We start from the raw sequence: 25,144 nt of genomic DNA on the forward strand, positions 1-25,144 counted from the left end.
GATTGCCAGGGACTGAGTTTGTTGCTGATCCCAGCTGCCTGCTAACAAATACTCCAGTAAATAGCGGCTCCAGAAGCTGCGCCCCTGCATGGCTAACCTGGATCAAGTTCCTTGCTCCTGGCTTCAGCACAGCTCAATTCCCGCTGTTGCGGGCATCAGGGGAGTGAACCAGTGGATAAGAGATCTGCCTTTCCACCTTGCAAAATAAATATTATTTATTTGGAAGGCAGAGAGAGAGAGAGAAAGACACACAGAGAGAGGTCTTTTCAATGCATAAAAACGACAGGGACGGACCATACCAGGAGCCAGGAACTCTGTCTCCCACAAGGACAGAAATCCAGGTTATACAGGTCATTTTCTGCTGCCTTCCCAGGCACATTAGCACCGGGCTGGACAGGAAACAAAGTAGCTGGGACTCAAACCAGCACTACACTATGGTATGGCACCACTGCAAGCAGCTTAACCCACCTGGCCTTCAATAAATTCAGAGACAGAGATCTGGTGCAATGACCCAACCCTCCATTTCCAAGTAAGGCGCAAACTGGCTAGTCCCCATCTCCAAGCAACAGGATCTCATAGGGGCACAGGTTCATGTCCCGGCTGCTCTACTTCCCATCTTCCAATCCAGCTCCCTGCTTCCAGCCTGGGGAAGCAGTGGAAGATGGCTCAGGTCAGTAGGACCCTGCACCCAGCAGGCAAAAAAAAAAAAAAGCTCCTGGCTTCGGATCAGCTCAGCTCCAACCACTCTGGCCATTTGGGGAGTGAACCAATGAAAATAAATCAATCTTTTAAAAACGAAATACCTGTTCACACAAAATACAAATTCTAGCGGTTCGTGCACTGATAAACGAAACAACAACCGTCGACGCAAACGTTCCGGTGGGGTGGGGGAAAGCCAGCAGCGAGCCAGGTGGCGGGGGTCTTTCAATTAGGGCCGAAAGGTCTGGCCACTTTACATTTCTAAGTGTGTGTTGACAGGGCTTTCAAAGTGGAGGAACACGAAGGACCATGGAGTCTAATACCCCAGCTTTCTGCAAACATACCAAGAGGAGACCGACTGTACCGACTGAATAATCTCTAGCAAGACAACAGTCTCTCCCGACACTCAGCTTCCTGCTCCGTAAAACTGAAGGACCAATAAAACACCACACGAGGGACTACCAGGCATGGAAGGGGTAACTGCCGACGCAGGTGCTTTTAAGACGCTGGGGGATTATTACCAAGTGTGTAGGAGAAGCTAAGGCCCTGTTGGCTTCCAGCAAACAGCTCCACGAACCACCACAACTTCCTGCCTGCCCCGTAAACGGAGGACGAGGAGGAATTCCCTATCCCGCCGCCCCGCGAGTGGGGCATCCACGGGAGCGCACGTGTAGACACGGCGCCGGCGGAGACCTGACGGAGGAAGCCGCTCCCTTAGCACCTGCTTGCCTCATAACATACGCAGGTGCCAGTTAAAACCGAGCAACCTACCGCACGGCCCTTTCCCCGACGTCCGCCGGCCGCTCCAGCGAGGCGCCGCAACCCACTCGCTTTTCGCGCCAGGCGCCCGTCCTTTATAAGCAGCCCGTGACGTCATCACGCGCCGCGCGTGCGCACAGGCCGCGACTCCGCCCCGGCCCGCCGCGGTGGTCCCGGCGCAGGCGCACTAGGCAGCGCTTGCCCGGAAGAGCTCCGAGGCGGGTTTGGGGGATGAAGTCCACCCGCGGTGGCCGCCTGGACTGTCGGACGGTGACATCGCAGGTGTCCGCGAGGCTGCTGAGGAGGAGGCTGGGCGGGACAGGAATTGGGCAGATGGAGGGAGAAGGTTCATAAACCCTTCGGGTGTTAGCGGGAGTTGGACGGCCGGTGAGCTGTGAGCTGTGTTTGAGTGTGACCCTGTGCGGATCTTCAAGGCAAAATGGGCGGATTTTGTTGTTGTCTGAAGCGCTGGCGGCGGGCATGGCGGGAAAGTTGCTCAGGGCTGACTTTCCTGCGTTTCCAGCGGTCGCCTGGCGGAGCCGGGGAGGGTTGGCGTGCGCTGACGTTGCGGTGTCCCGGGGCTCGCCTGGCGCGGGTTGCTGTCCGCGGTGCTGGAAGAGGTCAGCGCTGGGCAGGGCTGGGCAGTGCTGGGCAAGGCAGGGCAGGACTGGACAGGACTGGGCAGTGCTGGGCAAGGCTGGGCAGGACTGGACAAGGCTGGACAGGTCACGGCAGGGCTGCGCTGGGCAAGGCAGGGCAGGGCTGGGCAGGGTTGGGTAGTGCTGGGCAAGGCAGGGCAGGGCTGGACAGGGTTGGGTAGGGCAGGGCAGGGAGGGGCTGGACATGCAGGGCAGGTCACGGCAGGGCTGGACAGGGCTGCGCTCACCTGGCAGGGCAGGGCTGGACAGGGCAAGTCTGGGCAGTGCTGGATAGGGCAGGGCTGGACAGAGCAGGGCAGGGCTGGACAGGGCAAGACTGGACAGGGCATGGCAAGGCTGGACAGGTAAGGGCAGGGCTGGGTAGGGCAGGGCAGGGCAGCGCAGCTGTCTCCCCGGCTCCTGGTGAGTGCTGAAGGACCAGCTCAAGACTCTCCAACGCTTTCCTACAGTTCTCACCATCTAGGACAGCCTGCTTCCACGAAGGGATTCTCAGGCTGGTCTGTGTCTCCCCTCAGCGCAGGAACCTTCCTACTCTTACATCCACGCCCCGGGAGGTGTGCCTTGTGTGGAGGGGTGACCCTCAAAGCATTTCAGGTGATCTGTGTTCAGTTACAGGGCTAGCTTAAAGCCGAGTGGCCAGGATAGGATCAAGGTAGCTTGTTGCGCTTTTCCTCGCAGTTATGCATGGGGGAAAAAAGCATTTTTCTGTTTGGAAGAGAGCTGGTGAGACTGGGCAGTCTTCCAGTAAAGGGAAGACCACGAGTTTTCCAGTTGGTCCTCTTACTTGTTTGCTTTTCTCTGTGTGTGTGCACGTGCATAAATGAGGGTGTTGAATTTTACAGAGTGGATTTTCCCCCCCTATCTGTTGATACAATAAAATGTTTACTAGTCTTAGCACCAGCTGCTTGTTTCGTTTTTATCCCGATGAAGGTTAGAGTCTGGGGAAAAGGGGGAGAAATATGAAATATGTTGATTTTACGTAACTCCTAGTGTTTGGTGTATACATCTAGCATATGAAAAATTATACATGAGAATAATGTGGTTACACGCTTTCTTTTATACATTTTATTTTCTCTACTGAGAAAAAACAATGTTTTGAGATACTAAAAGGATCAAATGTTGCAAAACTGAGGACATGTGGTAGAGTAACTTTACCTGTTTTTATTACGTAGGAGAGTCCTTAGTTCACAGCTCTGGTTAATGATGACTTCCTTATTCACTCAAGAAATTCGCCTTTCTAAAAGACATGAAGAAATGTAAGTGTTTTTAACAAGGACAATCCAAATACATGAGTTGTTATCCGTGAAACATTGTGTGCACAGGAAGTCAGAAAAATGTAAAAGCTTCTAATTCTGATTACCTGACATTGACGAGATTTTGAAGTTAGTGAACTTCACGGTTTCTTAGAAACTAAAATTAAAGGATGTAATCATGTCGTGTGTCTTTTTACATTTTTTTTTTCCTTGTACCTATATCATATATCCTTATATCTTTTCTCTCACACTTTGTCAGTTCCATCTTGGTATTCAACGAACTTTCCTAATGCCCTTACCCAGGGCCAGCTTAATGCGGATGTCACCTTCCAAGGGCCCTGTGGTTGGTTGCATGTTCTGCTTCAATGCCTTACGTCATTAGGCTCCACCAACTGCATAGCCAATCCTGATCTTGTGCTGAGTATTAACCTGTGTCTCTCTATGCCCTCAGATTTTCCTTTCTTTTAATTAACATGCTCTTCCTATTGGTCTTCTAGATGTCTTTCCTTATCAAAGAATGACTAATGAGAGACCTGGGTTTTTAATTTGACCTTTAAGAAAGCCCTCTGAAATGCTGAATTTCTTGAGAAACCTCCACAAATATTTGGGAAACCAGCTATTCTATATACATCCCTAATGTGCTTTTTATTGTCTGTCATTTTCCTGTTAATCACTTCAGAGGGTCAAATACTTGTAAAGTGAGCCTTTGACCAGCAAGAAACTCGTGCAGTGTATCATATATAATTTAAAAAGACTTTAAGAATTTACTTCTAACTTTCCCATCTTTCTTTGATTACTGTTTTACCTTGCAAGTATGCATACATATACATTGCCTCTCAGTCATATATCAAACCATCATCCTTCTCTTGGAAAAAGAGGGAAAAAATATTTTTATTGCTTCTTCAAACATATGGAAGTGTAGCACAATTCTAAATGTGTAACATGAGATTCAGGGGTACTGAAGTGTTAAGCAGAAGGTTTCATATAGCAAGTTCTATCAATGTATGTCTGTGGGGAGGTATATATAACTATGTGTACAAGGGGATATGTATTACAGTTTGCATTTTCACTAAAAATTAAAACATATCTTCAACACTCTAAAATAATTTCAAAAGACCAGAGAGGCTAAAAAACAGAAGTCTGTACGTATGGCACATATAAAGGATATGTTAATGAAAATAAAAATAATTTTACCCAGACTCACTCAAGACTTGCTAAACTACTTAAGTTTTTTCTGCTAGTAGACATGATAGTGGACTTTCAAGATAGGTCAGAGTTGCATGGAGTGCAGTTTTAACATGCACTTTTTTTTTTAGTCAAGCAATGAAGTGCTAGAATTTATACTTTTTAACTTTATGTAATCTTCATTTTTTTTCCTCCTAGAGTATCACAAAGATTAATGTTGCTTCAAAAAATGGAGAAAAAATTAGAAGACCAAAATGCAGAAAGGGCATCTCAGCTGCAAGCCATGGAAACTGCTTTGAAAAGGAATCATAATCTTTTAAAGGTAAGTTTCCATAACTTCAGTATAAATATTTCTTCTACCTTCCCCAAAAAGTTTGAGGTGAATGACATAGGTTTGATTTATGTACTTCCTTTGTTTGTATTAACAAGTAGAAGGGAGTAGCGTGATTTTTTTAAAACCCATGTTAGTTAGGTGAGTTGCATTTGGAGTCAGGTTTATTTTAATGTAGAACATTGAAAGTTTGCTTAAGCTAAATGTTTAGTCAACCAGGTAATCTAATCAGTACAGAAGAACTATTAAGATCACCTTTGTGTGGAAGAAGTCTGAAGTAAAGCACACACTTTTTCATCTTCCATCTTCTGCTTTTGAAGGGAGATCCTTCAAGTACCTGCAACGTATTTCAATCCAGCTACAAGCCATTAGACATGATAAAAACAAGAACAGTTTGATTTGGCCCTAATGAGGCTCCAGTCAACACATAGAATTCTATCTCTGATGACAGATTTCCCAGAACTCTTTTGGTGGTTATGGAGGAGGTGGTCAAAGTGTGGAACTGCGTAGGGCCTCACCATTTGGCCAATGTGCCCATTTGGAGTAAAATCATATGTGTAGCATTTTTGGCTGCTTGCTACACTTTGCTTCCAGAATTGTATGGCTTCATCCATAATTAAAACCCTCAAGTTTGCTTCCATTCAAGCTTCCAAGAGATCCTATGACTAAAACATTTGGTAGTAAGACTATATTATTTAAGTTATAAAGCAGTGTTTTCAGTTTTTTATTGTTAAATATTTTCATCGATAGGCACCATATAGTTATCTTCTGTCTTCCCTAAAGGATAAAGGGAGAAGAAAATTCAGTTATCTTCTCAGCTTCTGGCAGTTTGATCCACAGTAATTTAAGTCACAGCCATAGTGCTACCAAAGCATTCTATATTGCCATATGTCTTACTTGCCCAATGGTGTTAACAATATTTATTTTTAAATGGAAATATATAGGATAATCTGGAATTTGCTGTGAAAAGTTAGAAAAACTAAATTGGAAGGCCTGATTGCATCTACCTGCAGCTCTGGCTGTGACATTTGGCTCTCACGTGGCTTCCTTTTCATGCAAAAGTGGTTTATGAATTACTAGAGGTCCATGCTACTGCGCTAGTTCTAGGGAGAGAGTGAAGACAACGGGTGATGTCAGTTGGAGTTGCAGACTTTTTTGTTGGTCATCGGAGGTTGTAAGCTCATTGGTGCGCAAAGCTCTAACACATCACATGATCAGACATTAAATTACATGGCATGGAGTTGGGAACCAAAGGAAATACAGCAGGTAAGATTCTTGAAAACCAGAATGTTCTAAAGAGATCTCAGGAAGCTAACTTTGAACAGTATTTAAATAGGCAAAAAGCAGAGCATTCCCATGTATTCTTGCAAGAGTCAACACCAGAAGAATGGATAGTCCTCTTGCAAATTCATAGGAATCAGGGTTGGATAAAACTCCATTTTTTTTCTTTCTGTGAGCCAAAAAATTAAGACTCATATGTAGAGACACTGTCTGAGTAAAATCATGTAACAAGAGCTTTATAGAGGAAATTTAAGATTCGTTTGCTGTTTCCATGCAAGGTAAGAGGAAAAAGTCTAGATTGAGAAGGGTAGATAATATCCTGTGATCCAGCAAGCCTACTGCAACACATGGACCCAAACAACATCCCACTGTCTGTTGAAGAGACCTCTGCGCTCCCTGTGACCACGGAGCTGCTCCCAACAGCAACGGGTGGGAGCCGCCCGGCTGTCCAGCGGGTGAGAGGGAGACCACTGAGGCTTTTTACAAGGTCGAAATCCTGTCATTTCTAACAACGTGAATGGACGTAGAGGAAATTCTGTCAGATGAAAAATTCCAGGCACCGAAAGACACTCATGTTAGAATCAGGTTCATATATGGAATAAAATAATAAAAGAAAAAACAGTGGATCTGAGTTGAAAATGCAATAGAAGGTGAGGAGAGGAGTGTATGGGTGTGTGCACAGCGGGGTGTGGAGTCGGTCAGTGGGAACAGCGTTAGGTAACTAGGAAGAGTGGGTCTTGGTGTTCTGCTGCACCATAGGGTGATTTGTTTTAATATTCTCCCCACAATGAAATGGTAAATTGTTTGAGGTGATAGTTGTGCTAATTACGGTCATTACGCTATGTATACATGTATCAGAACATCACATTATACTCATTAAATATGTACACTTAGGTAGCAATCAAAAACAAAACAGTAGGAGGCGTGTGGTAGAGATGTTAATGTGCAGTGTGGCATGGCCACAACTAATCTCGGAGTAGCTACTCTGAATCCCAGCTCCTCTGGTTCCGATCCAACTGTGCACACCCCGGGGAGCAGAATTTGACTCGGGTATCTGGTCCCAGCCATCCTTATGAGACACTGGACTTGAGTCCCTGGCTCCTGGCCTTGGCCTCTGCAGTTCTGGTTGTTGCCAACAGCTGCAGAGTGAACCAGTGGCTGAAAGATCCTTCTCCACGTTTTGTTATCTCTCCACCTTTCAAATTAATGAAAAGATTTGTTTAAAGGGATTCCCCCTAAGTCCCCATTCTTACAAAATAAATAAAATTCTTAAAAAATAAAACAAGGTAGCTAAAAACACTATTACCATATACAACAATAAAAAGAAGATAATGAACCTGTTTTCATAGTTGTAGTAAACATCGATTCGCTAGCATATTTACTCCTCAGTATCCGCCACATACTGTCATTGTAGAATAATGTGAAAGGGTAAAGATGAGATGCATATCTGTTTCATCCTACCCAACTAGAAATGAGAACATTTTTATCTGTTTTGTTGCAGACATTTAATAAATACTTACTGAACACATTTTACATTGTACGCACAATGCTGGCTACAAGAGATGTCCTCCCTGTCTTTTGTTTTTTATATGTCTTGAACAATTAATTGCCTATACCATTTTTTATCCTGTTTTCCCTCATTTTTTAAAATTGGGAAATAATATTTATATCATTGTTGAAACCAAGATTAATCGGACTTGAATATAGAACTTTGAGGTGGAAAAGACTTTAAAAGGGCATATGTATCAAATTCTCATCTAAAAGTTTTCTTTTTTTGTTTTAGCACTGAAACTTTTCAGTTCCACCTCCCTTGCCTGCCTAGCTGTGGCTGTTAGTAATTATGAAAAACACTAATCTGGGCTAATTCCTTCATTTAGGGATGAAGAAATTCATTGAGAAAAGCTCAGTCATATCTTGGATAAAAACTTCAGATTTACAAGACCACACACTTTAAAAATGCTTCCATTAAAACTTGACCCCATTCCTATAATGCTAAACATAAAACAGAAATAACCTCTATTAACATGCATTATTAGACCTTAGATGTTCTATCCAGTAAATGTTACAAGAATATGAGCTTTAATTTTTGAAAAGGAAGATAGAACAGCATTTATAAATGATTTTATATGCTCTCAAAAGCCACATTTGTTTTCAAACTACTACACTATGTGTTGAGTAACATTAATGGGGAGGGCTGGGTATTTGGCACAAGGTTTCAGACAGCACCAGCATCCCATATCAGACTACCTTTAGTCCGAGCCTCCCTTCCTCTTCCAGCTTCCTGCTAATGCTGACTGTCCGGGACCACAGACGATACAACTACGTGAACCCCTACTACCCATGTGCAAGCATTTGGGGAATGCGTCAGTGGATACAAGATTGCTCTGTCCTCTCTTTCTCTACCCATCAAGTAAAATAAAAGTTTTAAAATACATCTAAAGTGAAGTGAGTCGGCCAGAGACGTGGCATGGTAGACTAAGCCTCCACCTACAGTGTCAGCATTCCATATGTACACCAGCTGTAGTCCTGGCTGCCTCACTTTCTCTTCAGCTCCCTGTTTGTGTCCTGCGAAAGCAGCAAAGGATGACTCAAGTCTTGGGTCCCTGTACCATGTGCAAGGCCCAGAGGATGCTGCCGGCTTCTGGCTTCGGGTCAGCCCAACTCAGGCAGTCATTTGACGAGTCAACCAGCAGATGGATGATCTCTCAGTTTCTCCTCTCCAAACTCTGCCTTTCAAATAAAAATAAATCTTTTTTTTAAAGATGCAATGAATAAGTAAATAGTGCAGAAATCAATTGGAGCATAAATGTAGAGTTAGAAACATAAAAGATGACATTCACATTAGCAATAAAATTCTACAATATTTGGCAGTTTTGTTCTACAAAATCATGATAGGTGTAAAGACAATTATTAGAATGAATAGGAGATTTAAAAGAAAACTTAATAGGACACATATGCTTTAATCCTAAGTGGATAGACTATTGTTTTTCTAAAGTCAATTTTCACAGTTATTTATAACTTTTTTTAGCGCAACAAAATTTAACTGACCTTAATAAAATTTAACTGTAAGTGCATTAGAAAATTAAACTAGCAAGATAATCCAACATGAAGAATTTTTTTTTTTTTTAAGAAATAAGAGGGAGCCAGCCCCGGGCATCACAGGCAAAGCCATTGCCTGCAGCATCAGCCTTTGATACGGGTGCCGGTTTGAATCCCAGCTGCTCCATTTCCAATCCGGCTTCCTGCTGATGTGCCTGGAAAAACAGCAGAGGATGGCCCAAACACATGGGAGATCTGGAAGAATTTTCTGGATCCTAGCTTCAGACCAGCCCACTTCTGGAGGTGGTAACCATTTGTGGAGTGAACCAGCAGCCAGGAGATCTCTGCCCTCCCTCTCTCTGCATTCCTGTCTCTCTCTCTCTCTCACACGCACACACACACACACACACAAATCCTACCAGATATCCAAATATTATCAGTAACTAAGTGGATATGACGATAGGTAGGAAAGAAAACTTAAGTTTTAATATGTAAATATAAAAAAATAGTAGGTTCTGAAAACAAAAGCTAAATGATTTTTCTCTGTTGGTATCAGCAAAATGGAGTTTATCTGCTTTTAAAAATAATGTGATTGCTACAAATTTGAAAGTGAAAGGATTTATCTTGGTCTGTGATATGAACTGTCACCTCTGACGCCCTTCTCAAAAAATGTTTTGTCCAGAAAGGCAAATTTGGGGGGAAAAAAGCATCATGTCATGAGAAGAATACACTGAACAGGGAAAACAGTGGGAAAATGCTACCTCAAGTGAGAAAGAGCAGGCACAGCCAATGACCCATGCCCGGGGAGTTTTCCTGGGGCAGCGTCCAACAGGGCCTTCGCCACACTGCCACCAGGAGGACCAGTGTCTGGAAGGACCCCATGCATGTCTCCTCTTCCCTACTCACGCCTCTCTCCAGTTCACTGAAGATTAATGAATGCCTCATTGCTGTTTATACCAGGGTTTCCTATCTTTTTTTTTTTTTTTCAGGCCCAGAAATTGGCCTTCCCTCAGATGAAAAGATTTAAACCATGCTCTGGCCATAACTTGGTTCACTATTTTTATTATAACGAGATATATATTGCTGGTTTAGGAGGGAGAAGGGAAGAGAGAGTGCTTGGCAAATGACTTCCCTTGCTCTTCTGTCACCTTCCCGGATTGTGAGTCAAATCATTTAATTAGTCTTTGGACTCCTGCCACATCTTAACATTTACATCTTTATCTACTGTGGGAATTTGGTTTTGAATTGTTAAGAAAACGTCCAAGCTTACATAAAAGAGGGAATAGAAGAATATACTTTCAATATGATTATTACCAGATTCAATAGTTGTCAAAATGTAGCCAATATTGTTTCATCTGTACACCTCTTCCATCCCTTCCCAATTCCTCAAATTATTTTGAGGGCACAGATCATATTGTTTCATGTGTAAATAACTCAAGTACGTATTTCCATGTGTTTCACTAAAAGAACCATTTTAAGTAAAATTGCATTACCATTATGAGCCTAAGGAATTGGTAATAATTCTGCAAATACCTAATCAGAGTTGAAATTTCTCTCACTAGCTTATAGACTTAAAAAAAAATTGACAAAGGGTCCCATAGTGAGCTGGCAAATGTTTAACATTCGGCTGTGTTGTGGGACTGGAGAAAGCCCTTATTTCTAGTGTTTTCCTTTGTCTGTGGTTCAAATGCTCCCTCCCAGCGTGGACTTCTTTTTAAAGATGTGTTCATTTGAAAGGCAATCACAGAGAGGGAAGGAGAGACAAAAAGGGAGATCTCCCGTCCATTATTCCCCCAGATGGCCACAGTACAGTGCCAGGCTGGAGCCAGGAGCCTCATCTGGATCTCTTCCTTGGATTTCAAAGGCCAAACACTTGGGCCATCTTCTGCTGCCTTCCTGGTCATAAACAGGGAGCTGGATTGGAAGTGAAGCATCCCAGACTCAACCTAGCACCCATATGGGATGCCAGTGCCACAGGTGGAATCTTAACTTACTATGCCATGGCACTGACCCTTAAAATTTTATTTATTTATTTTATTTGAAACAGAGATGGGGATGTTCTGGGGCAGATCGATAAACATCTCCATCCAGTGGTGTATTTCCAAAATACCCACCAACAGTTGGGCCTGGGCTAGGTGGAAGCAAGGAGCTAAGGGCTCAGTTTCTGAGACGAGAATGGCAGGAGCCATCACCCAGTGTCAGCCTTAGCGGGAAGCTGGAATCAGGAGGAAAGCCAGGATCTGGATGCAGGTACCAAGTCTGGCATCTCAAACAGCATCTTGATTGCTAAGCCAAATGCCCATTCCCTGTTCTCGGAAGAGACAAATATAGACAGCTCCCCAAATGCCAAATGCCCACAATTGCTAGGGCTTAGCCTTTAGACCTGTTTTTACATTTAAGTCAGAATCCAAATAAAAGCCAACAGTTCAATTTGATAAATAAGACTCTAAAAGACCTTCCTGCCCTTTTTTCCCTACTTGTTGAATTTGTTTGTACAAATAGGTCTTTTTGTCCTATAGAGTTTCCCAGTCTGGATATAGCTAATTCTATATCTGAAGTACCATTTAATATGTTCTTCTGTTCCTTGTTGAAAAATGTAGAACTGAACTGTTCGAGCAAAATATTAGTGTAAGCCACATGTGTATGTTTTCATTTTCTAGTAACTACGTTAAGCACCATCAGTGCACACTTTCACTTAAAGCACATCTTAATTCAGACATACCACTTAGCAAGTACTCAGTAACTACACGGGGCTGATGGCCAGCATATTAATGATGCAGATCTAGAGACCTGATCACTTCCATCGTGCCTGGTTGTCTCTCTCTGGAATGTCGGCAGTCATCACTGAAGATTATTGCCTACATATATTCATGAGAGGTCACAGAAAGTGCTATGCAAATTCACCCACTCCCTTCTTGCATTCAGTTTCTGATTGTTTATACAAAAAGAACCTTTCCTTTGTCAATTCTTTGGTGAGGTACAGTTCAGAAAGGAATATGATGGATGTTTGATTCCTTCCCTATGTTCAGTTCTCAAAATAGCAGCGTGGTTCTCTAGCATCCTTCACAGGTCACCAGTGAAGTATCGTCTGGTTTTGTTTGGAAGCTACCTGGGATTTGAAGTGTTTGGGTCCCTTCCAGTGGTCATTCTGACTCATGCTGTGCTGTCTCATTGTTACCAAGTGGAACTTTCTCCAGTTCACCTCCTGAAGGCCTTTCAGACATGCTCTTTACAGTCTTTGACAGAATTTTGCTTCTTTCTTTCAGATATGTTGGTTTTTTCAGGCCCTCTTCATGCATTTGCTTGTCTAAACATGCGTTTGGCCATTGCTCTAAGAAGGCTTCATTCCTGTTGGCAGGCAGTACATCTAGGTCTCTCAGTTGAGCACTAAAAGTATCTATTGGAAATCATTTTTTTAGTTTTGTTTTTAAGATAAAAATACATGAGGAGTTCATGTAATTTCAGTACAATTATAGGACAGCACGGTTCTTAAAGCATTGCTGCCATGCCTCTTGCTTCTTTTTCTGGTAATTGTCAAAGAACTTTCCAACACTGATATAACCTCTTACACTGGTTCCCCCTCCTTACTGACAGGATATGTGTTAGAAGACCCCCCCCCCCACTGGATGCCTGAACCAGAAAATAACACAAAACCCAATTTTGCATTGCTTTGTCTGATACTCATGTACATGCCTTTGACAAAATTATATTTAAGTTAGGCACATAACACATTAAAACTGAACCGTTATGAGAGTTTATTGAAATAAAAATTTTGTAAATATGGCCTACCTGTCAGCATGCCGTCTTTCTTGTGACAATATGAAATGACGCAGTGGCTGCATGACGAGGTGGACGACACAGGAGGCGGGCACAGTGATCCCAATCCCGAGCTCTGCAGTCCTGCGACAGGTGACCCGACGTGGCGGGCAGCTGCTGAGTGACTGGGCGGCGGGGGCGTGTGCAGCACAGCCACCCCGACAGGATGAGCAGTTTGGGTTTACCAGACTCTTCACAAGGTCTTGCCATTTAGAACTTTTTTTTTTTTTAATTTCTGCAAGTTTCCACTTAATAGTTTTGAACCACAGTTGTCTGCAGGTAAATGAAAGCCTGACTCATGAAACCACAGATAAGGGAAACTGTGTCATTGGCTTTATCCAATCATAAAGCATCGTGGCCGGCACCAGGCGGATTACTGAGAATGGTTTCTAGTAAGATACATTTACAGTTAGTTTTTAGGGCATATCCAAGTATGAATGCTCAGTCAGGATTGTGCTGAGAATACTGAATGTGTGATGATGCCACCAAATAGATAGCAGGCTGGTATCACCGGATTTCCAGCTCTTAGGAATTGCTTTGTTTGTTCTGGAATTATCTAAAATTTTAAATGGCTCAGTGGGCAAGCCTCTTAGATACAATGACAAAATATGACAGAGTCCCTTTCTTTTTATCACCTTTTCTTCCTTTCTCCTTTTCCTGTGTTGGGTGGTGTGTGTGTGTGTGTGTGTGTGTGTGTGTGTGTGTGTGTGTGTGTGTTGGGTGTGGTGTGTGTGTGTTTTAAGTTTCCAGCTTATATTCTGGAACTGACATAGTCCTGACCTACTCACTTAAGCCCTATGGAAGTGCCCAGTACACCCCCGCACGCGCTAGAGCCTAAGGTACGTACAGCTTCTATGTGACGTAATCCTTGCCTTCTGGCAGTGTGTAGTCAAAAGGCTTGTTCTTCCATGGCAGCAGTGGGATGGAACCTTCTACAGAGGCTCAGATGGCAGAATTGTTTTTTCACTTGTGCTGAAGAATTCATGCTTAGTTTTCTTGGGTTAAGAAATGTGAGCTAAGAAAAAGGGTTAGCCCTCCCTCCGTAGTGATGGTTAGTTGAAGCTAGATAAGAGACCGTCTGGAAGGGAGATAAAGTAAAAATAAGAAGACAGATGTCACAAGTCTTAAAAAAAAAAAAAAATAAGAAAGCCCACACTTGGGAGCAAGGAAAGAAAAACAAGCCAGTCCAGGAGGAGACAGATGAATCAGAGAGGTAAGCAAAACATCCACGAAAGGTGGCACAGGGAGTTGAGCCACTGCCTGAACACTGGCATCCTTCCTGGATGTCAGTTCGATTCCCAGCTGCTACACTTCTGATTCAGCTCCCTGCTGATCTGCCTGGGAAAGCTGAGTAAGAAGACCCTGATGCTTATGTCCCTGAACTCGCATGAGGCCACGAAGAAACTCCTGGATCCACTGTTGCCATCTGTGGAGTGAACCAGTGGATCTAAGATTTGCCCCTACTCTCACACCAGAATCCCATATGGGTACCAGTTTGTATCCCGGCAGCCTGGCTTCCCATCCAGCTCCCTGCTTGTGGCCTGGGAAGGCAGTAGAGGATGGCCCAAAGCCTTGGGATCCTGCACCCACGTGGGAGACCTGGAAGAATCTCCAGGCTCCAGGCTTCGGATTGGCTCAGCTCCATCCATTGCAGCCATTTTTGGGGAGTGAATCAATGGACAGAAAATCTTCTCTTCTGTCTCTCTTCCTCTCTTTTATCTGACTTTCCAACAATCTTTTCTTTAAAAAAAGGTCTATAAAAGTATATTAGTACTTAAGCAAACAGTTTTTGAAAGGGGTGCTGGCAAACATCTTTTCTAAGAGATATTCAGTATCCTTCATATAACAGTCTTCAAGAAAAGTTTATAGGTCCCAGCACAGTAGCCTAGTGCCTAAAGCCCTCATCTTGCATACACAGGGATCCCATATGGGCACCAGTTCATATCCCAGCTGCTCCATTTCTCTTCCAGATCCCTGACTTTGGCCTGGGAAAGCAGTTAAGGGTTGTCCAAAACCTTGGCATCCTGTACCTACGTGAAACCTGGAAGAAGCTCCTAGCTTCAGAATGGTTCAGCCCTGGCCATTGAGGCCACTTGAGGAGTGAACCAGTGGATAGAAGTTCTTCCTCTCAATCTCCTTCTCTCAGGAAATACTGGAGTTGCAGGTGGTGACTTAACCCACTGTACCACAACACCAAGCCCCCAGTGACTGGATTTACCTTTTTTTTGTAGTGAGTTTTTTTTTTTTTTCCAGTTTTTGAGATGTAGAGTTACAGAATGAGTGAGAGACAGAGAGAGATTTTCCATATGGCTACAATGGCCAGAGGTAAGCCATTCTAAGACAAGAACCTTCTAGGTCGCCCACATGGCTGCAGGGGCCCAAGGACTTGGGCCAAATCCCAATGCTTCCCCCAGGCCATACGCAGGGAGGTGGATGGGAAGTAGAGCAGCCAGGACATGAGTTCCTGCTCAGAAGGGATTCTGGTGCCTCGGGCAGCAGTTCAGCCTACTATACCACAGCACCGGCCCCTAGAAGTACTTTTATTTACAGTTTCCACAAGCTTTCTGAAGAACACTTACAACTACTACTACTAATTGCCAGTAACATTATAACTTCTCACAGAATAATGGCTGCATGTGGGTGTGGTTATGGCTTACATAGTTTTTCCAGAGCAGGCGTGTCCTGACACTGCCAGTTAGCACGCCTGTGTCCCAGGCTGGAGGCTGAGCTTCCAGGCCCAGCTCCACTCCTGACTCCAGCTTCCTGCCAATGCAGAGCCCGAGAGGCATTGCTGAAGGAGTCCTAGGGGATTGGACTCCTGCCAGTCTTTGAGGGACCTGGATGGAGTTCCTATCAGCTTCGACTGGCCCGAAGGACATTGCCACCGGGGACATTTGGGTCGGGAACTGGCCAGCAGGTGAGAGCGCTCTTACTCTTGTTCCTTGTACCCGCCTCCCTTCTGTGTCTCTCAAATAATACAACATTTTTAAAGTACTTATTTTTCCGGGACTTGATAAAAATCTCAATGTGATCCGAGAAGAGCCAGGCTTCTGTAGTGGTAGCATTGACAGCAAAGCTCTTTAGCATGTGTCTTAGCTGTAAACTTCTGCCATGGGATAGACATGCTAATGGCTCAGCTTTTGAATCCCTAAATTGATATTTTCCCCTTCAAATCACCTTCCTGTGGACAGCAGGTGCATTAATGGTAGTGTAACTTTGGGGAGTCCCTTTAGGGAATTTCCTGTTTTTCCCTTTTATATTTCACACCCATTCCTTGCTCCCGCCGCCGCCATCTGCTATGTCTTTTCCCTGTTCAGCACTGGCTTCTTCACACCCCACTCCCACGCCCTCTCCATCTCTCTCCGTCTGTCCAACAGCCCTCTAGTTAGATTGCTCCAGTGCTTGTACATGGATTGGATCTGAGAATTTTCTCCTTTCTGTTGACTCAGTAAGCTCCAAGGAGAGAGGATTTACATCCAAGGCCTCCATGAACTTGACAAACAAAGTAATTGGGCAAAAGACAACATAGGCACGGATTGGAGGAGTGATTATTAAACTGGGCTCAGATGTTTCCATGAAAACTTGCCGAGCCGTAACATTTCTGGCACGTGCCTCGTGCATGTATCAAGGCAGAAATTATACAAGAAATTAAATATAGTTGCCCCGGTGTTTTTACAACCATCAGAAGGAAGACATCCATGTGCAAGTCAAACTAGAACACAATACTCGAGTACCATCAGCTGAATGGTACACTACCAAGCTTGTCATTGAATTTTAACACAGACGCCTCGTATTTAAAGTCTATGTAATAGCGGGAAACGCCTCAGCTCCCTCAGTGACCTTGTAGTGATGTGGAATGCATGCAAAGGTATACAATTTTACAGTAACCACGAAATGCATGCGGCCAACATCCCATAAATGTCATCTACCACCACTCTCACTCTTCTTTCTTAACATTAGTAAATGGAAGGTCTGAAAATATCAATACTTGCATATCTGAATATTTGCTCATTTTTCGCTCTGGCTGTTTTTAGGTGGTTTTATAGCTAACTTGAGGCTCTGAGCAGTTTTAAAGGAAGCTTTGCACAAATTACTGGCATTTACTAGCTAAAGTGAAATGGTAGAACTTAGAAAGTAACACTCCACACCCCCCTATTCTTAAAGAAAAAAAACAACTATACTCTGATTTGCAACAGGTTAACTGAGCAGGGACAAGTTCTCCTGGCTCACTGTCTTACCATCAGTTCAAACTCTACATCAAGGGTCCAGCGCGATGGGTTAAGATGATCTACAGTGCTATATGGGCACTAGTTCAAGTCCCAGCTACTCCATTTCCCATCTAGCCCCCTGCTAATGCACCTAGAAAAACAGCCGAAGATGGCCCAAGTGCTCGGAGCCCTGCACTCAGGCGGGAGACCCTGATGAAGCTCCTGACTCAGCCTGGCCCAGCCCTAGCTGTTGTGGCCATCTGGGGAGTGAACAAGCTGATAGAAGGTCTCTCTCTCTCTCTCTCTCTCTCTCTCTCTCTCTGTTTGTGTGTGTGTGTGTAACTCAACATTTCATATAATATCTTTATTTTTTTTTAAAAAAGGAAACTACTTGCAGGAAAAAGGAGAGAGTTGCAGAATGTAAATAGCAGGTACAGGTGTCCCTAGTAGCACACAGGTTTGGCTTTCCAATGCTGCTGTCTGTTCCAGGATGTAGAGGCGGCCGAGAAGTCCCTGCAGGCCAGGCTCCGCTCACCCCCGTGCCCTGAGCTGGTTTCTCTAGAGGTGAGTCTTATACAACAAACCGGGGAGACCCGATCCTACTCATAGGGCACTGTTAAGTTAAACAATGAGTACGTGTGTGTAGGTTTCACAGATTTATTTTTTCCCTGAACAATATGTATTTGATCCTTACAGATCCACAGTACCATGGTTTATACAAAGAAGCCAACTGAGAACATCTCGATTCAAAATTACTTTTTATCAAATAGAATTCTATGAAGATCGGTCTCCTTCCCTTGTCCCTTAAAGGAAGCAACTGTATTGTTGAACTGTGACAGATAATGGATTTAAATGTTAAAATGACAGCATGATGGACCAAAGTGCTTTTCCACTGAAAGTGTTAGAAGTAGCAGTTCAGTCCCCTTCAACCAGACTTAGCCAAAGCTATTTAAATACATATTATCATACAATATAGCATGAGTCTGGTCTGTTTTGTTTTGCTTAGCTGAAGAACAGATTGGGAAGACGGCTGGCAAAAAAAAAATAAACCATATTTAGTATATGAATGTATTTGTGATGAATGGGAATTTACTACCTATAGAAGAGTTGTATTTTATAGTTTCAGTGACCTTTTTCAAATAGCATGTTACTTTCCATCCAGCTGGGATATGAATAGACTCCAAAGCAAAGGCTGAGAGTTTGACCCTCAAATTTTCTGTGTCATCAAGGATAGTAAGGAAAGGCACTGATCAAGGACTGGTACAGAGTGGTGCCCTGGGCATGCCTTTTTCTTTGTTGAGTTTCCCAGTACCGTCCCCTGGCATGTCCGGGGCCCACACAACAGGGGTTAATTCAGCCGTGAATGTCAGAGAGACTCCCCAGCGCAGGCCTGCCTGGCATTTCTCTTAGCCAGCCCTGCACAGCAGGATGAGGTCCATTTTAAGCACTTCAGGCTGTTTTTCAGACCACATGCATAGTCAGAGACGCACAGAGACTCAGCATTGTTAACTTTCAGAACCACTGGACTTGCACTCCAGTGACTATTTGTTCCTATTGCTATCTAACTCGTTGGCCAGATTGCTCTAAATTGAGACTGATCGTGATGACAGACAGTGCCCCGCTGTGCCACAGAGCCAGGGCAGTGTGGTTCCCAGTGGCCTCCTGAAGGCAGTCACTCCAGAAAGCAGCAAAGCTCCTGGAGAGAGCATGGCTTCCGCAGCCTGCTGACCACCACACTCACAGCAGCACTGTGTCAGCTCAAACGCCACGCTATTTATAAATGTTTTCAGGGGTTAGGTTTCATTGAGTTTTATCATCAGGAAAATATTTCTGAGAAAAATTACAATCTCCCTTGGCAAGTATTCTTCTAAAAAGATAGATATGCATTTCACATACCACTAAGATACTACTTACATTTCAGTTCCTGAGCTCATCCCAGGTCAGCTGTTTGGATGCTAATTCTGAAGAATTCATTCCTGTTTGGTTAATGCCTTGTAAACTTTCAGAACAGGTAGTCATATGATCTGGAATTTGGAACATCAAACAAAAACATTTAATGATTATATAGCCATAAATAGTACTACTGGCACTAATCCCAAGGTTGGCCACAAGAGGGCGTGTAAAATCACAATAAAATTTTTAAAGCTGTATATCTGCCAGGCTCTGGTTTTACTGAGAAATTTGAAAATTAACACTAGTAAGTAGCCAGATTTTTTTTTTCTAAAATTAACATAAAATATTCTGTAGAGGAAATGCATTCTCTGTATGTGTGTGTGCATGTACACACATGCACGCACACACACACACACATACACACTTAAGTGAATAAACATTTAGACTATTATGGAGAGCCAAGTTCAATTGCTTGATATGCTTTTTTACTTTGGGTTGTTTTTTTTTTCTCCAGACTCGTTACTGGGCATCAGTAGAAGAATATATTCCCAAATGGAAACAGTTTCTTTTAGGCAAAGAACCATATCCTACTGGTGTTGAAAGTCCAAAAGAAGCAGAAAAAAACCTTTCAGCATGAAGCACAGCGATAACTCCTTCCGGTGCTGTTCCAGAGCGCTTGCTTCAGGAAGCTGCGTGTGAAGGCGTGTGTAGGTAACCCTGTTATCTTGAGGAGGTGACTGTTCTCCTGCTGTTCCTTACCTCCTTCGGGAATCTTCTGGGAAATCTCAGGTTATCACTTATTTTTCAAAGTCATGCAATGCCTTGTATTAAAACTGTGGGTGAAGAAAAACTGAGAGAAATATCATTCCCCTACTCCTGTTTTAAAATAATATTAATAATAATAATCCTGTACTGTGTTCATTAAGTGAACTTCAGATGAGCGTTGTGTTTTTAAGAAAAAAAATTAGAATTATTCTCATCTCCACCGTCATATGACCATCGTTTTAAGTTTTCCAGAATCTTGACTTTTCACTTGTTTTATTATGGAGACAAGATACCAAAGGAGTTACCTGCTTAATAACGTGGTCGCTCGTGGCAAGTGAAGACAGCGACCCTCTGTGGGCCTTCGTGTCCCGTTCATCACAGAGCCCCGAGATCAGTGCCTCTCACAGGAAGAGTCCTCCAAAAGTCCAGGTGGCAGCGGGCGCCAGGCTGTACCACATCTGCCAAGCAGTCGGTCTCCGGAGGGCACAGACTTGGTGCTGGAATCGGAGAGCTATTCAAAATAGGAACAGTTACTGGATTTCAACACAGTTACTTGGGATTGGCAACCAAGCAAATGCAAAGACACCTCATTCTCACCTTTTCACCTTTAAACTTGCCCCTTTCCCTCTGTTCAATCTGCATTCTTTCTGAAAACATCGTGGGGCTGAAAGCTCTGGGTCACCAGCCTCCAGGGCTCCGAGCTTCCTCAGCCTCCCACTGCTTGAGCAGTTGGGGAGGGGAAGGCGAGTCTCATTTCTAGCTGCAGAGGCGGCTTCTGTTGCTACAGGGCATCACGCTATATTCCAGTCCAATGTTTGAAGCCAGGTGGTTTGCGTTGTTCAGAGAAGACAATAGGACAAGCTAAACACAAACACCAGGAAAGCTACACTGCAACGCCCACTTGGGCTTCGAGTTCCGCTAAACCACTCTCTTGGAAATACCCTGTGGAGTGGGTGCTGGTGTGTGGAACAATAATGTTGTTTTCATAATATGTGCTGGCAGAGTAGCACACTTCTCTGCAGTGTTAACAGTTGTAATTAAGGCATAAACAGCACAGGGTGTCAGTCCGATGACAATTTCATCTATAGTGTCACGATACAAAATGTCACAAAATATTAGAACTGTTATATAACCATAAAAAAATATCAGCCTAAAAAGCTGAGAGCCTTTTAAAATGAGAAGACAGAGAAAGGAAACAAAAAGAAAACTGGCATAGCCACCAGACAATTTTATACCTTCTCCGGCATACTCTGTCTTGAAAATAAATTGATAATTTTTTTTTCCTGTTCCATTACAGTTTGGTTTCTAGCCATCCAGTTGATGTAGCAGGAGAATGCAGGATTTCTTAGCAGCTTTGAATTGGTAAACAGATTTAGATGGAGTAGAAAGGAACATGAGGAAGTTGTTTTTTTTTTTAACATCCAATCTTTCCCAGCATATGCACATAAAAAGGTGAATGAAGCAATGTGAAACTTATTTCTCTTTAGTCAAGTGGAAAAAAAAAAAGGCTAAACATTTGTTAGATGGTAAAATATTGTGTCAAGCAAGTAGGCACATTCCAAAATGAAACAGTGGTTGATACGTTAACGTCCTCAAATATTTGAGCGTACACTTCCTTTGAGATCTGTAAATTAAATCACCAGTAGGTTAGATTAAAATACAAAATGAATGGCAATTTCACCATCTCGGGGAAGATTAGATTTCTCCTTTCCCTAAATTGACTAATGCTAAGTCGTTTTTCAGAAAGCAGCATCCGTGTAATACATCCTGGGTTAAGATCTGGGGCAGAAGAGAAGGTATTTCTAGCTCTCAGCTCTACCACTTTTTCCTATTTTCGATAATACCTCAAAAACTCCCCAAGATCACTATATTCCTGGCCCCTGCCGAGCGCCCCCCTCCTCGTAGGCTATAACAGATTGCACCACATGGTGTCTGTTTAAAAAAAAAAATTCCCACAGGGACCTGGATATCCCGTTAAAAAGCTTTATATTTCTCATGGCAAATTAGTTTTACATAAGAATTTCTAAATAATGTTTTATGTGAAGAAGTAAGGAATAGTCTATATACTTTTTGCTACAATTAGTAAGACCCACACAGGAGAACGAAACATCACCTCCTGCAGCTTGATCCCTAATTCAGTGTCTTGGGGGGGGGGGCTCTGCTACGCTGCAGCTTCTCGACGCAAAGTAAATTTGTAGGGGGTGTGATAGTGAATTTTAATAGTTTTTAACAGTGGGTTTTGAAAATTAAAAAATTCAAAAGGCTTTCCTGAATTATTATTGCAAATGTCTGAATTTTGAATAAAGCTCGTTTCTATTCCAACACTTTTGGGATTTTGAAATTGTTAGACTGTAAAACGCTAAAGGAAAGATTACAAGGAGCTAGGTTCTCTCCAAGCTTGAAAAAAAGTAAAGAAACCGTCAGGAGTAAGAAGAAGGCCTAATATTCCAGAAAGACATCCTGTCTTTCTCGTTTGCGAGGAGTTTGCTCACTTCTTTTTATAGGTTACCCCTATTTTCTATCCATAATAATAATAATAGGTAAATGTGTGGCATCTTCTGAATCAAAATTAAATCCATAACATGGCCGTTAAGACACCAGTGACCCATATCAAAGTGTCTGGGCTCAATGCCCCACCGCAGGAGCCGTGCAGTGGTGTAGCAGATGAAGCTGCTGTGCCAAAATCCCATATGGGCACCAGTCCAAGTCCCAGCTGCTCCACTTCCCATCCAACTACCTGCTAATATGCCTGGAAGAGGAGCCTAAGCGCTTGGGTCCCTACACTCACAGGAGACTCACAAAAAGCTCCTAGCTCCTGGCCAGCCACTTGGGGAGTGGGCCAGCAGACAGACGATCTCTCAGTCCTCTCCAACTGCCCTAGAACTCCTCTCCCAACTGCAGCCACCTGCCAGTGCACACCTTGGGAGGAAGCCTGCCAGACCGGACGCCCTTGGGAAGGTTTAGGGAGGGAACTAGCGGAAGAGAACATGCACTCTCTCCTGCCCTCCTGTTTCTCTCCCTTCCCTCCATCCCTCTCCCTCTCAAATAAATATGTCAAAAAAACAAAATCATGTGTATGTTATGTGGCCACTTCTGAGGTAATGGAGACATGCATGAACATGTATGTGCACGCACGTGTGTCTATATCGACAGAGTTTCACCAAATTCAGAGGAAGATGTTCAGCTGTAAACTCACGGTGAGGGCTGCCATGAATTTGGCTTCACTACAAAATACGTTCTTTCCTTTCCCTTCCTCAGTCCATGCATTTTATCTTTTTATTCTAAATCGATTTACATCGTTTTACTTTATTTTTAAAACGCAAGTCTTATTTAAAGACAAATCTTTCAGGGCGGGTGTTTGGCACAGCAGTTCAGCTGCCAGTTGGGACGCCCACATCCCGTGTCAGATGCTGGAGTTCAGTTCCTGGCCCTGCTTCCTGCTGAGGTGCACCCTGGGAGGCAGCGGGTGAAGGCTTGAGTAGCTGGGTTCCTGCTGCCACCCACAGGGAAGACTCGTATGGAAATGCAGACCCCCTGCCTATTGTGGGCATTTACGGGGTATCTGTTTCCCTGTGTCTGGATTTTTAATAAATAAATAAATCATTTTTTAAAAGAGAAAAAGGAAAATCCCTAGAATTTTAATCCCTAGGAATTCCCCTATTGTTTCAAGAACTATAATGACTGCAGGGTCTTCAAGCGTCACTCTGCTTCTGAACTCAACCAAGCTAATGATACAGGAATATCACTTCTAAAGAGCTGCTGACCAAAATCAACTCCCCTGAAAAGGCAGTAACCAGGTGATGAATTCAAACAGGGAAGTCTTAAAAATACAGAAGAAAGGAGGAGACACATCACTTGGAAAAAGCTTCAAGCTGGAGTGAGCCCCTCCCCCACCCAGCAGTGCTTCTTGTTTTGTCTCTCTCATGACCTAGAAGGTAATCAGTGCTCACAGGAAATTCAATTCCCTTCTGTTAATAAAAAGAGTGTTTAGAATTTTTCCGAGACCATCCCGGGGCCATGTCAAGCCTTGGCAGTTAAGGAGAGGATTGGTTTGGGGTTTTGACACCAGGCATTGTGACTTGCGTTTCAAACAGGAACTGAGATTACACACTTACGAAAAAGGAGAACCACTCCTACAAAGCCCGAGGAGAAAATGCTTCCGGGCCTCACCTTGCCTCACAGGGTCAAGTTTCCCCACTTGGAGGAAGATCAGGATCCCCTTAGTTCTTACAATACTTTCAAGTCCTTGCTATGATAAAAACATGTAAGCTCGTGCCTCAGATAGACACGGGGATTCTGCTACTCTCAGAACCAACAAGAAGCGCTGATGCTGACTGCATCAAGATGAAACAAATGCTCTTATTTTAGAAGGTGATGAGTTTGCTCGCTTCTTTTTGTAACTGATTAACCTCCATGTGAAAGCCAAGCAATTTTTACTTATTATTCCTCTAGTTTAGGTTATCAGAATAGAAATTTTTTTAATGTTTCACAAAGCTTCGTTTGAGGAGTAATCAAATTAAAAAGAAACAAAATACCACTCATTTTTGTCTAATTTATCTCAATCTTATTTCATCTCCAATATCAGTTGTTTTCCACACCTTACTTCTAGCCATCGGTAAGGATATATCATTTATAAACATTTCTTTGTATTACAATGCTCTACCCAAGGAAACAAAGGTCGACAGAGATGAATCTAGAGCCCCTGAAAAGGGTATCAAAGTGACGCTTGGTGCAATGGCTCAATTGGCTAATCCTCCCCTTGCAAACACCAGGATCCTTTATGCATGCTAATTCATCCCCAGCTATTCCACTCCCATCCAGCTCCCTGCTTATGGTCCAGTAAAGCAGTACAGGATGGTCCAAAACCTTGGGACCCTGATCCTGCATGGGAGATCCTGAAAAAGCTCCTGGCTCCTCCTGACTTCGAATCAGCTTAGCTCAAGCTATTATGGCTCTTTGGGGAATGAACCAGCAGATAGAAGATTTTTCTCTCTGCTGATCCTTCTTTTTGTAAATCTGCCTTTCCAATAAAAAAAATAAATCCTTGCAAAGCAAAGAGGTATCAAGTTGGAGTCAGCACTGTGGCATTGCCTGAGATGCTAGCACCTCATCTGAGCACAGGTTCAAGACCTGCATGCTCTATTTCCAACCCAGCTCCCTGTTTAACACTAGAGAAGGCAGGTATCTGAGCCTCTGCCACTCTTGTGGAGGACTCCTTACTCCCAGGCTCCTGACTTCAGCCTAGTGCAGCCCCAG

The 25,144-nt window shown here is 43.5% G+C and overlaps 1 protein-coding gene across 1 annotated transcript; it reads left to right on the top strand.

Annotated features, from left to right (window-relative positions):
- Positions 1-1,660: 1,660 nt before the first annotated feature.
- Positions 1,661-20,520, top strand: CUNH3orf14 (chromosome unknown C3orf14 homolog). The gene is made up of 5 exons (XM_040995054.1): positions 1,661-1,740; positions 3,290-3,373; positions 4,754-4,877; positions 17,720-17,794; positions 19,638-20,520. The coding sequence occupies exons 2-5, from the start codon at positions 3,318-3,320 to the stop codon at positions 19,758-19,760; spliced, it is 378 nt and encodes a 125-aa protein (XP_040850988.1). The 5' UTR covers positions 1,661-1,740; positions 3,290-3,317; the 3' UTR covers positions 19,761-20,520.
- The last annotated feature ends 4,624 nt before the right edge of the window (positions 20,521-25,144 follow it).

This window comes from Ochotona curzoniae, unplaced genomic scaffold (genome assembly GCF_017591425.1).
Source record: "Ochotona curzoniae isolate NIBS_2020 unplaced genomic scaffold, NIBS_Ocur_1.0 contig_908, whole genome shotgun sequence".
Taxonomy (NCBI): Eukaryota; Metazoa; Chordata; class Mammalia; order Lagomorpha; family Ochotonidae; genus Ochotona; species Ochotona curzoniae.

Bases quoted from the DNA above. Each gene is read 5' to 3' on its own strand.
- CUNH3orf14 (XM_040995054.1), top strand. From the start codon at position 3,318: ATGATGACTTCCTTATTCACTCAAGAAATTCGCCTTTCTAAAAGACAT. The intron at 3,374-4,753 runs GTAAGTGTTTTT...TTTTCCTCCTAG, and splicing joins TCTAAAAGACATGAAGAAAT to AGTATCACAAAGATTAATGT. The intron at 4,878-17,719 runs GTAAGTTTCCAT...TGTCTGTTCCAG, and splicing joins GGAATCATAATCTTTTAAAG to GATGTAGAGGCGGCCGAGAA.